This window comes from Somniosus microcephalus, chromosome 9, assembly GCF_052327205.1.
Source record: "Somniosus microcephalus isolate GS21.2 chromosome 9, FLI_Smic_1.0, whole genome shotgun sequence".
In the NCBI taxonomy this organism is placed as follows: Eukaryota; Metazoa; Chordata; class Chondrichthyes; order Squaliformes; family Somniosidae; genus Somniosus; species Somniosus microcephalus.
This window is the reverse complement of record NC_140995.1, coordinates 124,463,955-124,478,963: the sequence shown is the minus strand read 5'-3', so window position 1 is coordinate 124,478,963 and position 15,009 is coordinate 124,463,955. Positions and strand designations below refer to the sequence as shown.

At 51.9% G+C, this 15,009-nt stretch overlaps 1 protein-coding gene across 1 annotated transcript in view; it reads left to right on the top strand.

Annotated features, from left to right (window-relative positions):
• LOC147112660 (ectonucleotide pyrophosphatase/phosphodiesterase family member 3) overlaps window positions 1-15,009 on the top strand; it is a 156,753-nt gene that overhangs the window by 121,226 nt on the left and 20,518 nt on the right. The window contains exons 20-22 of the mRNA XM_085997123.1: window positions 11,150-11,304; window positions 13,790-13,925; window positions 14,418-14,495. Of these exons, the coding sequence (XP_085853249.1) occupies window positions 11,150-11,304; window positions 13,790-13,925; window positions 14,418-14,495 (369 nt within the window). The remainder of the gene's footprint in view (window positions 1-11,149; window positions 11,305-13,789; window positions 13,926-14,417; window positions 14,496-15,009) is intronic.

The following is a 15,009-nucleotide window of genomic DNA, read 5'->3' as shown; positions in this document are numbered from 1 at the left end:
AACCCACTCACAGGTAAAGATTCAGCCCCAGGTGTTGAATTGCTGCAGATGAGCTTTCTGTAATATGGAGTTGGGGGGCGGGGGGGTTGATTTTAACTACTAAAAACATGTGGGTTAGGGTCGGTTGGGAGGTTAAAGTGTTAAAAACTGAATCCCGGCCTCAACCCACCCACATCCAGTTTTAACGGAGGCGGGATGGGGGGACGAGCGGCCACCCGCTCCCAGGAGATGGGTTGGCACTTTAAATATTATAATGAGGCTGTTTGCCTCATTTTGAAGCTCCATTTAAAATTTAACTCTGCCTGGCCAGAGGCCACGAGAAACCCGCCAGCTAAAGGAAGGCGCGTGCTGCTGGATCCAAGAGGTAAGTGCCTTTCCACGTAGCTACTGGATCCAGTGTTCCTGCCTCGCCAACCCCCCCCACAATCAGACAACCCACCCCCCCCCCCCTTTTGATCTCCACCCCAAGGTCTCCGACTCCGCCGTCCGATTACCCCTTCCGGCCCCAGCCTCCGATCCCCAGCCCCCAACCCTCCTCCCAACCCCTGGCAATCTCTATCCTACAAACCCACCCCCCCCGCCCGACCCTGACAATCTCCAGCCTTTCAGAATCCTCCGACAATCCCGGCCTTCCGATCAATGTTCCCTGTAAGTGTCGCAGCCATGAAGTGCTCCAGGGAATCCGCGCAGCCAGCTTGCCGCTTTTTCAATGTAAAAATTGTGCATGCGCGGTATCTTGAATGCTGCGCAGCCCCTTAAAGGGGCCGCACAGGGCCAAAAATAATTACAGGGAACATTGCATCCGACCATCCCCACGCCGCCCCCTGCCCCCCCCCCCCACGATCTCTCCCTCCCCTCTGCGGCCTAGTGCCCCAGGCCTACCCGCTCGACAAACAGCCAGACAGCCTCTCCATCTGACTGACTGTGGGCGGGAAACAGAAGCAAAACGTTAATCAGGCGTTGCTGTTAAATTCGGCAGGGCCTGAGGGAAACCCGTTGTCCCGACCACATTCCAACACCCCCTGCCCCTGCTCCCTACCCATATCAAAGTTAAAATTCCGGCCATGGTGTCTGATGTGGTTTTTTTTCCCAATAGAAGTAACAGACACCATTGTCTGTGTGCCAGCTATCTGAAAATGATGCATTGTTTATTTTATAAGATGTAGAGCCAGTAAAGCACAGTTGAAACACAGAATCTTGTGTCTCTGCATATGTGCAGAAATGCATGCTGTCATTTTCAGAGCACAATTACAACATACTGTGGCGGAGCCACTAAAGGACTCAGATCGTTTGTATATAATTCCCTTTAACAACATGTTAGCTACAGCCTGAGTCTGTATCTTTATTTATACTGTTTACTTGTACAGAGCGTGATTACTTTAACAGCGCGGGTAAACGCGATGACGTCACGCCGTACATCACGTGATCCCCCCACTGGCGGGAAGAACGTGATGACGCCATGACGTCAACCACGGGACCAGCGAGCAGTCCCCGTGGAGCCTCCAAACTGAATAGACCTACACTCGATGTTCTCCTGCAGTTACTTGTTTAAACCTGTTAGTTTCCATTAAACTTCATTTTGTTTAAGCGCCTGAGTGGACCTCAGTCTTTGGATACGAACTAGACATTCCTACATTGGTGACCCCGACTTTTGCGAACGGTTTTCGCAGAAGATAATCAACATGGAAACGAACGCCGGTACCTTAAAGCTACCGCAGTTCTGGGAGCAACAACCAGCTGCGTGGTTCATCCAGGCTGAAGCCCAGTTCGCCATCAGGGACATCGTTGCGGATCAGACCCGTTATTATTACGTGGTCTCCGCCTTCGACAGCGCCACAGCCTCGCGGATCGTCAGCCTACTCGGTAGTCCGCCTACTGATCACAAGTATGACACCTTAAAGGCGCGGTTGCTGCAGGTTTTCGGGCTCACGAAGTCGGAGCGTGCCCGCCGGCTGCTCGCTATGCCCGGCCTCGGGGACTCCAAGCCGTCCGAGCTCATGAGCCAGATGCTCACGCTCCTCGGGTCCGAGCCAGAATGCTTCCTTTTCAGGGAGCTATTCCTCAGCCTACTCCCGGAGCAAGTTCAGGCTGCCCTAGCCAGGTCCGAAGTCACAGACTGCGTGGAGCTTGCTGCCGAAGCGGACAAGATTTTCGCGGTGACACAACAGCACTGCGCGGCCACGAGGCGCCCATCCCCCACAGACGCTGCTCCAGCTCCTCCATCAGCGGGGTTGTGCTTTTACCACGCCCGTTTTGGCGCGAAAGCAAGATGCTGCCGCACCCCCCCCCTGCAGTTTTTCGCACGAAAACAAACATCTACAGCCACCCTGGCGAAGGAGGACTGGGTCTAACGAGCGCCCCACGGCTGCGATGGCTCGGAGATTCAGGGAAGATTCTTTTCATCACCGACTCCCTATCTGGTCGACGTTTCCTTTGCGACACCGGGGCGCAGTGTAGCATCCTACCTGCGTCAAATCTCGATATACTAGCTGGGGGCCATGGCCCCGCCCTCGCGGCGGTTAATGACGTGGACTTTCGGAAGGCGGCGGGTCCAGGTGTGTTTCGGCGGCCAGCGTTTCCACTGGGAATTCTTCATGACCAAAATCACGCAGGCCATCCTTGGGGCGGATTTTTTGTGCGCCAACGGCCTCCTGGTCGATGTCAGGCACCGCCAGTTGATCAATGCGGCCACGTTCCACTGCATCCCGTGCCACCGCGGTAACGCCGTGCCGCACACTGTCTTCTGTGCGTTCCCACCTCCAGGCGACTTCACTCGGCTCCTCAGAGAGTTCCCCGATCTGACCAGGTCTGCTTTCTCCTCCTCGGCTACAAAACATGGTGTGGAACATCACATCACCACTACCGGTCCCCCGGTTTACGCACGGGCCCGACGACTCGAACCCGGCAAGCTCGCGGCTGCAAAAGCGGAGTTCGACATGATGGAGCGGCTGGGGATTATTCGCCAGTCGAATAGTCCCTGGTCTTTGCCTCTCCACATTGTTCCGAAACCCGATGGCGGCCATGCGGCGACTACCGACGCCTGAATGACGCCACTACTCCTGATCGGTACCCGATCCCACATATCCAAGATTTCTCGGCCCATTTGGCGGGAAATAGCTTTTTTTCAAAAGTCGACCTCGTCCGTGGTTACCACCAGGTCCCCGTGCACCCGCAAGACCTCCAGAAAACCGCAGTCATCACCCCATTTGGCCTTTTCGAATTTCTGCGGATGCCGTTTGGCTTGAAGAACGCTGCACAGGCTTTCCAGCGCTTGATGGACTCCATGCTTCGGGACCTAAAATTCCTCTTCGTCTACCTCGACAACATCCTCATCGCCAGCCCTAGCAAAGTGGAGCACTTCTGCCATTTGCGCACCCTCTTCACACGCCTCAGTCAACACGGTTTGATTATCAACCCGGCCAAGTGCCAGTTCGGCCTGCAGTGGATTGATTTCTTGGGCCACCGCATTACATCAGACAGCGCAATCCCCTTACAGATGAAGGTTGAGGCGGTTACATCTTTCCCGCGCCCGCAGACCGTCAAGGCCCTACAGGAGTTCCTCGGGATGGTCAATTTTTATCACCGGTTCGTCCCTAAGGCGGCTCTGCTTATGTAGCCCTTGTACAAGGCCCTCAAGGCCAAGTCCGGTAAGGATCCGATCAGCTGGACGGCCGAGATGGACCGGGCGTTCGTCGACACCAAAGGCGCCTTGGCCAACGCAACCATGCTGGCGCACCCGCTTCCAGGTGCCACCATTGCCCTTACCACCGACGCGTCGGACTACGCAATCGGCGCAGTGCAGGAACAGTGGGTGAATGGGACGTGGCAACCGCTGGCGTTTTTCAACCGTCAATTACGGCGAAACGAAAGAAAGTACAGCACTTTCGACCGGGAGTTGCTGGCCCTTTTTCTAGCCATCCGCCATTTCTGGTTCTTACTAGAGGGACGTCCGTTCACGGCTTATGTTCAAGCCACTAACGTACGCTATGGCCAAGACCGCCAAACCGTGGTCAGCTCGGCAACAATGTCACCTGACGTTCATTTCAGAATTCACCATGGACATTCAGCATGTGTCCGGCAAAGACAACCTGGTGGCGGATTGCCTCTCCCGTGCGACTGTGCACGCAGTCCAACTCGGAATCGACTATGCCCTCATGACTGCGGATCAAGCCTCGGACCCAGAGGTCCAAGCATACAGGACCAGCCCCTCTAGCTTCCAAGCGGCCAACGTCAAATTCCATGCCGCGGGCACCACGCTACTTTGCGACGTCTCCATGGGAGTTCCCCGCTTTATCGTTCCTGGCGCCGGAACGTGTTCGACGCCATACACGGGTTGTCACACCCTGGCATGAGGACCTCGCAAAGGCTGATGTCGTCAAAATTTGTCTGGAGGGGTATGCACCTGGATGTCCGCGACTGGGCCAACACCTGCGTGGTCTGCCAAAAGGCCAAGGTACAGCGTCGTGTAAAAGCTCCATTGGCCACCGTCGCTGTTCCGGAGCGCAGATTCGACCACGTGAATGTGGACCTCGTGGGGCCACTGCCACCTTCTCAAGGTTTTACACACATCCTCACAATGGTAGACCGCACCACTAGATGGCCAGAGGCAGTTCCTTTGGTTTCCACCACTTCGGCAGACGTGGCCAGAGCTTTCATCTCCTCTTGGGTTGCTTGTTTCGGGGTACCGGCGGACATCTCTTCCGATCGTGGACCGCAGTTTTCCTCTGAGCTCTGGAACGCTGTGGCTCAGGGGCTCGGCACCAAACTACATCGCACCACTGCATATCATCCACAGGCGAACGGCCTGTGCGAGCGATTCCACAGGTCACTCAAAGCCGCTCTGCGGGCCAGTCTTCAAGGCGCGGGATGGTTGGACAGACTTCCCTGGGTCCTTTTGGTTCTTCGTACGGCGCCCAAAGAAGATTTACAATCGTCCTCGGCAGAACTCGTATATGGCCAGCCACTACGAGTACCAGGGGATTTCCTCCCGTCTCCAACAGAGCCATGGTCCGCATCCCAGCAACTCGTCAGCCACCAGGAAGCGGCCAGATGTTTCGCTCCAGTGCCTATGTCACATCACGGTTTACAGAGCTCCCACATCCCAACTGAGCTGAAAAGCGCTGAGTGCGTGTTTATCCGCCACGACGCTCACCGGAACCCGCTCAAGCCTCCTTACACTGGTTCCTTCCGCGTCATAGAGCCGGGAGACAAAACCTTTTCGGTCGATAGCGGAGGCAAACTGGACCACATATCGGTTGACTGGCTGAAGCCGGCACACTTAGACCTGGACCGCCCAGTCGAAATCGCTCAACTGCCAAAACGGGGCCGACCGCCCACAGTCGCCGTGCCAGATCCACCACAACCGCCCGCCAGCTCGACCACCGTCCATCAGCTTCCACTCCAGGGTTACAGAAGTCGCTCGGACAGGCTTGTCAGGCCTCCTCGCCGTCTCTCTTTTGCTGTTAAAGACAATTCTGGGGGGGCGCATGTGGCGGAGCCACTAAAGGACTCAGATCATTTGTATATAATTCCCTTTAACAACATGTTAGCTACAGCCTGAGTCTGTGTCTTTATTTATACTGTTTACTTGTACAGAGCGTGATTACTTTAACAGCGCGGGTAAACACGATGACATCACGCCGTACATCACGTGATCCCCCACTGGCGGGAAGAACGTGATGACGCCATGACGTCAACCACGGGACCAGCGAGCAGTCCTCGTGGAGCCTCCGAACTGAATAGACCTACACTCGATGTTCTCCTGCAGTTACTTGTTTAAACCTGCTAATTTCCATTAAACTTCATTTTGTTTAAGCGCCTGAGTGGACCTCAGTCTTTGGATAGGAACTAGACATTCCTACAATACGATATTTAGTTGGAATGAATAATAACTAACTTTCCCTCACTTGTTATGCACATAGTTGTCTCATTGGAACATATTCAAGTAGCTGTACCACCTCTACCAAGATTCACTCAAAAAGGTGCTCAATGGTGAAGTGTTTGTATCAATCTTAATGCAACAGCCAAGATAATGCACCAAAACTTAAAGCATGTCATGATAGTACCCTATATGTATTAATGTGTGCAGGCAGGTTATACAGCTGTAAACACACAGGCTTCAGTTTATTTTTCAGTCCTCATTTCTGCTAGATTGTCAAAGTGACACAGAAGTCCAATAACCTCTTAAAAACCAGTGAGTTTTAGTGGTGAAATCCCATGTGTTGCAGTCTGAATACTAATGAATCCTAATGAACGTACTAGCAGTTTGTGAAGAAAGAACTTGATTAGGTTTTCTGTTCAGTGGAAGTTAAAAGAAATAAACATTAATTTAAAAATGATACTCTCATGTTAAGACCTGGGGCTAGATTTTCAGTTGCTTGCGCCAGCAGTTAGCGCCTTAAGAGAAGTGATTTCCGGGCGCTATGCGTGTAGCGCCCGGGCGCAGCGCAGTTTGCGCCCCGCCCCAAATTAAGTTGCCCGTTAGCGCCGGCGCAAAGTTTAGCGCCCGCCCGGATGCGCGCGCAGAAAATGACGTCACATCCTCGTGCAACGCCCTTTGGCCGCCCCGATTGCAAACTTCAGTCGGACCGCCCCATTGTGCGGCGGGCGGCCGGTGCGTTTGGAAAAAGGAACGCAACACAACCAGCGCGGGCCCCGGGGGGCGCTAATTAAAGGGAACGTCCTCTCCAGTATAAAGGCCATCCATTATTTCAGAAAACAGTCTTGTGCAACGCATTTCTGGAGACACAACAAGGAGGATAGCTAACTGGTTTCAAGCAGCAAGAGCCAGGTATTTTTGGACTCAGGCAACAGCGCTGCAAGTGTCCATTTGGAAATTAGAGTGTTTGCCAGGATTTGATGGGGGTTGCATGGGGTGCCAACGCGGAGCTGCAGCTCCATGTCCGTAGGGCTCGCAGACGTATTGTCAGAGGGGCAGCCCTGGCTAGAGGCAGAGGGGGCTACAGGCGTCGGCCACGTAGGCCTTACCCAGTCAGGCTATACCGCCAGCAGTGCTCCTACCTAAACATGAGTGCCGCGCGATGTGTTAAAAGGCTCCGATTCCGGAAGGGGGTGATTGCAGAGATCTGCCACCTGCTTCGCCGAGATCTGCGGCCAAAGCTCAGGTGCAGGACGTCTCTGTCGGTGGAAGTGAAGGTGACAGTGGCATTGAACTTCTATGCCACCGGCTCCTTCCAATACGCTGCTGGGGACATAGCAAACATCTCCCAGTACGGCGCGCATCGCTGCATCCGCCAGGTGACCGAAGCACTGTTCAGAAGGAGAAGCCAATTCATCTCCTTCCCCATGGCCCTGGAGAGCCAGCATCAGCGCGCATTGGGATTTTCCAGACTCGGGGAATTCCCCTTGGTGCAGGGCGCCATTGACTGTACGCATGTGGCTTTGCGGGCCCCTCTGGAGCATGGCGAGCAGTATCGCAACAGGAAGGGCTACCATTCTCTGAATGTGCAGCTGGTCTGTGACCACAAGCAGCGCATCATGGCAGTCAATGCCAGCTTCCCAGGCAGCAGCCACGATGCCTTTATCCTGCGGCAGAGTACTGTGCATGACATGTTCCAGGCACAGCCTCCCCCAAGAGGATGGCTACTCGGGGACAAAGGCTATCCTTTGTGCACCTGGCTCATGACCCCGCTCCGCGCGCCCAGGACCGCTGCTGAAGAGGCCTACAACGAGAGCCATCAAACCACCCGCAACATCATCGAGCTAACTATTGGGGTCCTCAAGCAGCGGTTCCGCTGCCTTGATCGCTCCGGAGGAGCTCTCCAGTATTCGCCGGACCGGGTCTCCCAATTTGTGGTGGTTTGCTGCATGCTACACAACCTGGCTATCCGCAGGACTCAGGCACTGCCACCTGACGTTGGACCAGCACCTCAGGAGGAGGAGCAGGAGGAGCATGAGGAGGAGGAGGAGGAGGAGGAGGAGGAGCAGGAGTACATTCCCAGGAGGGAGCGACCAGGGCCAAGGGCCGCACGACGCCACCTTATTACACGGTACTTCTAAGCCCCCTGTCAGGGAATGGCCAGGGGCCATGAGGGAAGATGAATGCAGCCGCTCCGCAAGCCCTCAGCCGGCGAAGCCAACAAACACTAAGAAGAACAACCATGGAGGCTGCATGAATAAAGATAATTTTTTATTAAACAAAAATGAAAAGCCCTTCCCACATGAATCCCCAAAAACAATAAACGGGCCCCACAAAAAGCCCAACAAACGACTCACTCCCACAAACTGGGGAGGAGCCACTCCACCTTTATTGAAACCGGGCCTCAACGTCGGCCTAACGCAAAAAAAAAGCCCTCCAAAAGCACAACCATGGGCAAAATAAAGATGGCCACCGCCATATTAAAGGAAAGCTGGCCACACCCTCTACTGAGTGGCCCGCGAGGGCGAGACCTTGGCCAGCATTTTGCCTCCCCTGCCCTGCCTGCTGCTCCTTCGCAAGCTCTGCCCAGTGGCTGCTGCGATGCTGGGGGAAGGCGCCTGAGGCTCAGATGCCCTTCCGCCAGATGCCGCTGGGGGGCGGCCTACACGGCGTTTGGGCCTCGAGGGGCCGTCTCCTGAGTGGCGCGCCTGAGCCTGGCCACCATCAGCTGCAGCCGCTTGCCCTTGACGCCCCAGAGGGGGAATGGCGGCGACGGATGGTGCAATGTGGGCCAGCTGGCGTCTGGGATGCGCTGGCTGGTGCTGTGGCGCGGTGGCACTCGGCCGGGCCCGCACTGCAGGATCCGCAGCAATCAGCCGACGGCCGGCTTGCTGGGATGGTCCAGCGCGGCGCCTGCCCTGGCGATGCCTGCCTGAGACAGCGCGTGTGGCAGCAGTGAGTGGCCCTGTGGTCCTGGTGTGCGCGTGCATCACATCCGCCAGGGTCTTGACGGCATCAGTTAGCATGCGGCCAGTCGCGGCAGTTGCTGCCCCGAACTCGCGCACACTGGTCGCCAGCGACTCGATGGCCTCAGGCATGCGCCCCACCACGCTCATGAGCTCCGTGTGGCGCCGGTCCGAGTCGTCGGCCATCTGATCGAGCTTCCGCACCTCCTCCGAAGTGAAGGTGTCCGGACTGGAGTCGCGACTCTCCCGCTGGGGAGGAGGGGGCCGAACTAGGGGACCCTTGCCGCGTTGGTGACGGCGAGTGTGCCGAGCAGCAGCACTCCCCTCTGATCCTTCCCCCCTTTGGGGGGAAGGCCGCGGGCCACGCGCACGGCTGCTGGGTGGCTGGACGCCACTGGTCCCAGAAGCTGCATTGCCCTGCGACAGTTCCTCCAGGCACTCGTCCAGTGAGGAGGTGTCGAGCATTTCCTCCTCTCCTGCGGGACGTGACTGTTCCCCCGAAGGTCCGGCTTGCTCCTCCTCCTCCTCCTGGTTGGAGGTGCTGTCACTGGCAGCCTCAGGGTCCTGGTCGTCACCAGCTGAAAGCAGGAATGCACAAGAGTAGCTTCAGAGTGAGGAGACGGCGTCAGCGAGGGAGTTAGGACTGGTGGGATTCAGCGCATTGGTGGGAGAGTGGCAAAGGAGGTAGCTCGGATGGGCCAGTGCGACGCGAGAGGGCCAAAAGGCGAGGTCCTTACCATTGCCGGGCAGTGGAGGGTCGGATACACCGCACGCTGTGGGGACAATCACACGTGCTCCCATGAGCACACACACGCGCTCCTCCAGCCGAGTGAGCTTCTGCAGCTTGGCGCGGCCACCCCTGGCACGGGCCTGGCGATTAAACGCTACTTTAGCCTGCAAGAGAAAGGACGGGCTGTAAGTGCGCAGTGAAGCCCTGATGTAGTGTGCACTGCCTCCCATGGTGGAATAGCTTGGACAGAGTGAAGCCCTGATGTAGTGAGCACTGCCTCCCATGGTGGAATAGCTTGGACAGAGTGAAGCCCTGATGTAGTGTGCACTGCCTCCCATGGTGGAATAGCTTGGACAGAGTGAAGCCCTGATGTAGTGTGCACTGCCTCCCATGGTGGAATAGCTTGGCCAAAGTGTAGAGTGCCGAATGGCCATTTGATGCTCATGACTGTCCCAATGCTGCTGGCTGAGGGCTGGCCAAAAGGACTTTCAGGTCCCTTTGCCCATCATGTCAGGTGTACATGCAAGAATGAGGAGGAGACTGGAAAGGCTACTCACCCTCACAATCCTGGTCAGATCGTTGTACTTCTTACGGCATTGTGTGTGGGTCCTGGGGGCCTCGCCGGTGAACGTCACCCTCTGGGCGATCTGCTTCCAGGCTTTGGTGTAGTCGTGGTGGGTTGGATTCCTCCCACTGTCTGGAAACAAGATCTTGCGCCTCACCTCCAGAGCTGTGAGCATGATGTCCAGATCACCCTCTGAGAAGCGCAGGGCACGCTGACGGGCCTTCTCTGGCGTTGCCATGACTCCCTGGGGCTGAGCAGTAGTGTTGAGGCCTCTTTGCAAGGCTGCAGTGTGCAGGGCGTGGCAGCAGACCAATTCGTCCCTTCCCCCTTTAAGAGCTGGTCGGCACCACGGGGTCTGCTGTCAGTGCAAAAATGACCGCACCCGTGCTGCGCCCCGCCTGGGCGCTATCCCTCTGGACCGCCGGCTTAGCGCCTAAAGAGAGTAGTGGAACGCCTCTTTTAGCGCTCCACCAACCTCTTAGGGCGAAGCCACTGAATTCCCGGCAACGGGGCGCTACTTTGGGGCGGGCGCTAACTTCGGGCGGGCGCTAAGGTTAGCGCCCCAAAACTGCCTATACTGAAAATCTAGCCCTCTAGCTTTTGCTCTAGTTCCCACATTTTAACTTCCAGATCACTTTAGGGCTTTTTTCCTTCCTCTTGATATTCCCTCAGATGCCAAGCCAAGATTGTTGCCAGACAACCAGTTCCCAATCTCTGCCAATGCCAGTCTGCAGTTAGCCATGAGGAAATGAACAAGAGCAGCTCAGGACAATGTTCAATTCTTGTACGGAAATGCACAGTCCTCACTTCAGCACCTCCTCATAATGGCACATCTGTGAATGCAGCCTCACCTTGCGGAGAATGACAGACACACACTTGCATCATGCCACACTTTGGGACAGCCGGTTGAAGTTGCAAAACAATGGGATTAACAAATTAATTGTTGTGGACTAATCTGGCCTCCATTACATTTGCAATCAAGACATAATGATAACCTTGTGTCTTTTTAGTTAAAAAAGCAGAAGCTTTTAACATGCCTTATGGAAGACCCAGAGTTTTACAGAAGAAAAGCACATATTGCCTCTTGTCCCATGGAGATTACGTGGCTGGATATAGCGCTGATATTTTAATGCCCCTATGGAGTGCATACACAGCTACCAAATCGGTAAGTTTGTTGCTTCCAATAACACTCCCACTCATTAATTAGAAATCTAGACTACTATTGCTCAGGGACTGAGGAGTGCAGCAGGATACAGCAATGAGCTCCAGTTCCTAGGTTTGAATCCAGTCCAGATTAACAATATGAATAAAATAAATATAAAAAATGCTGTGAAGCTAATTGCTGTCACAGAGAGGAGGTGATGAGTTAAACAGGCAGTAAAACAGGCTTTTTGAACAGCTGGTGCATATGTAAAGCCATGTCAATGACAAAGAAAATGCATTAAAAAAAAAACAAGAGGCAATGACAGTAGTTAAGTAAGGTGGTGAGAAGGAATGGGAAAAATACATGGGCATTGAAAATCTGTCGGGTGATATCCCAGCATAAATACCAGGATGTGCCCACTAGAAACCTCTGCCGCTAATCCGGGAAGACTTTCAACATGTTATGCAGTAGAAAGAACACCAATTTATATAGCACCTTAGCACTCAGAAAGCACTACACATCTAATGAGTTACTTTTGAAGTGTAGTTAGTGTTGTTATGTATGCAAATATAGCAGCCAATTTAACTTCAAATCTGTGCTCTATCGTACCGAAACTTTGTCATTTAAATTCAAGCGGCTTAAAAGATATTAAGAAATTAAAAATTGACAAAGAATATGTGAGAGAGGAAAGTACAAAGAGAGATAAAATGAGAGTGAGCAATTAAAGACAAATGAGGAACAGACAAAACCACAGAGAGAAGCAGAGAAGGAGGAGACACAAAGTGACAGGGACCAAGACAGAAGAGAAGAGATGAAAAGGCAGTATTGAGAGTTTAAGTTCTCATAGTGAGGGAAAAGAGACAGAAGCTGAGAAAAAGTGAAGATAAAAAATGAGGCATCAACAACCATAAATAAACAAAAAGCCAGAGTAAAACTCACTTGGAATGTTGGTAAAAGGGCTTGATGTGGGAAGAGGTTGTGGTCTGGAGACCGATAAAGGTCTATTTGTGCTATGGCAATGAAAGCCTTGTACCATTAAAATAATCCTGACAGGCAAAAACCACTGGAGAAAAATAATCATTTTCCCACATCCTCAGTGAGACTCCAAAATTAATACCAACTCAAGCAAAATGAAGGGCAATTTTGTGCTGTAGTTTCTTCATGTGGTAATGGGTATTTTCATCGCCTCAACTTTTGCCTACAAGAAGTGTTGAGCACCATGGAGCTTCTACAGCCAAGATGGTAGGCTGGAGACCTGCTTCTTGCTGCTAAGACATCTGTTGGCCACTAGAAGATGCACGAGGGTGACGTGGGCCACTAATAAGTTCATGAGGGTGTCCTGGGCTACCAGGAGGTACATGAGGGTGGCTTGGGGTGACTGTTTCTGATTTAACCCTCCTGTGGAAGTGTCCTTTCTCGACTCCTCATCTTTCCATGTCATAATTGCACAGTATTCAAACAAATTGAATCCAAAACCCTCAATCTCCTGCTGCTGCCGAAACTATGGCAAAGCAACACTTCTGACCTTCTGGTAACCTTTGTGCCTGGCCTAGTCAGGCGACTTGCATAATGCTGGTGGACAGTCACACCAGTATTAGCAGCTTGGGTGGGGAGCCCCTAGATGAGAGGGTCAGCAAAATAAAATGCTAACCAGCCAATTGTAGACAAAGCCATCAGGTCTAGCTGAAGAATTAAATTAAAAGAAGAAAGTGGCCCTTTTTCAGCAAAGATGTGTACCTACTGCCAAAAATTCTTTGGGGTAGAAATTGGAACTTTTTGCACCCATTTTATGGGTATAAAACAGGGGCAATAAGGCCCAATATCGTGGAACAACATTCTGTACCCCGTAATTGGGTCCAGGAATTTTTCAGGCATCCCTGGCGGCCACCTAAAAAGGGGTTTGATATTAGATCCATTAAATATGAGGGGCCTAACGTGCGGGCCTACCCTGCTCAGGATTCTTCAGTGGCTGCTGCGGTCTAAGCAGCAACCACCAAGTAAAGGTCAGGTTTAAAAAAAAAAAAAAAAAAACCTGCCTGTGGGTCCAGAATGAGCAGGAGTGCTCCCCCAATTCCACAGATTGTCGTGATCGTGCTCCCTCTCCTATTGCCCGCTCCAACCCCTCTCCTGGGATGTTCATTTGGGCCACTTCCAATGAGGTAATCGGCCCGATATTCTTCTAGTTGAGCTACCTGAGGAGGCCGACAGGTGCCGGCAGTTTGTGCAAAAAACTTTAATGAGGCCCAATTTTAGGCCAGTTGGGGCATGTAATTTTGACCCAAAAGTTGCCTCAGACGAATTACCCCCACCCTCCACCCACTTTTTCAGAGTGTTCTAGGTCATTAAACTGCCCTGGAATACTCTTGTGAGCCCATCTGGTGCTGATATGTGCTGTACGCCTGTAAATTCCTGGCTTTTCCAGGAGCTGAGCTAAGTCCAGCAAAATGCCTCTTTTAATCAAAATGTTAAATTTTTTTTTAACCTTTTTCTTGTATTTCACCAGCAGGCAGATTTTACTCCTCTACCACCAGTCATTTCAGACTGCCTGCGGGCTGATCCTCGAATCTCTGCAAACAACAGCCAGAAGTGTTCAAACTATAAAACAGAGTTAAACATCACCTACGATTTTCTTTATCCTCCCAGTAAGTGCATTAAGTGCAGCTTGCTTTTTGGCAAAGGAGATTGAGCATGTGAATGTAAAGGAATCTCAGTTAAACCATATTGGTGACTGATATTGGTACCACCACACTACATTCAAAACTGGTCTACCTGTCGATCACCTTTTCAAGTTGTATCTGGAAAACCCACGCACTCGGAGAAGCCCAAGTAGGAATGTCAGTTGGAATTGGGATTTGAAGTCAGATCTCCTATTTGAGCCATGGCCAGTGCTGAGCTTTGGAACGGTGATTGAGTATTGCGATCAAAATTCAGAACTGATGCCAAACTTCAGTTTGCTAAATGAGAGCTGGCCAGAGATGGACCCTTCAGATGTGTTGTCCAAGACTTGTAAAACATATTTTTTTTGCCATATGCTTTTGATTGTTTTGTAAAGGGGGATGGAAAGGATTCACATTCACAGTACTTCATGTCAGAATATTCTTTCTCTTGAATAATACATAATGGTATTTTTCCAGATCTGAATACAACAGAAACTGACCAATATGATGCATTAATTACCAGCAACATCGTGCCTATGTATCCGGCTTTCAAAAGTAAGTGAGATTCATATGCAATTATTTTCTGGGTAATTTGTCTCTTTACTAAATTAATAAATATTTGAAGTACACTATATAAAGTCTGCTCCTGATAGTTGGGTTTTTTGCACTTTTAAAAATTGAATTATCCAATAATTTAAATTAAGCAATGTAAGTAATACAGCAAAGTGGAAATTTCGTGCGAAAAGTAAATTATCAGATAATTTGAATTAAGCAACTGATTTAAGAATAGAGTATTAAAAATTAAGTGTATGTGTACATATATATCGTACATACATATATTGGGGTAGAGTTTCCAGTTTGGGCACAGTCAGCAATCTGGCTGCAAATTGTGCTGTTTTTCCGAAGTGAAGTTAGGTTCAAGTTTCCGTTCAAACTAATTTGTATAATCACAAACATAAAATCTTCATGAACCAGCGCAATTGGGCAGCGTAATAGAATGTAATTGCTTATTTTTTTCCCTGCATTAAAAAGTATTCATTGATGTATTTAAGAATGGTAACCTGGTGCT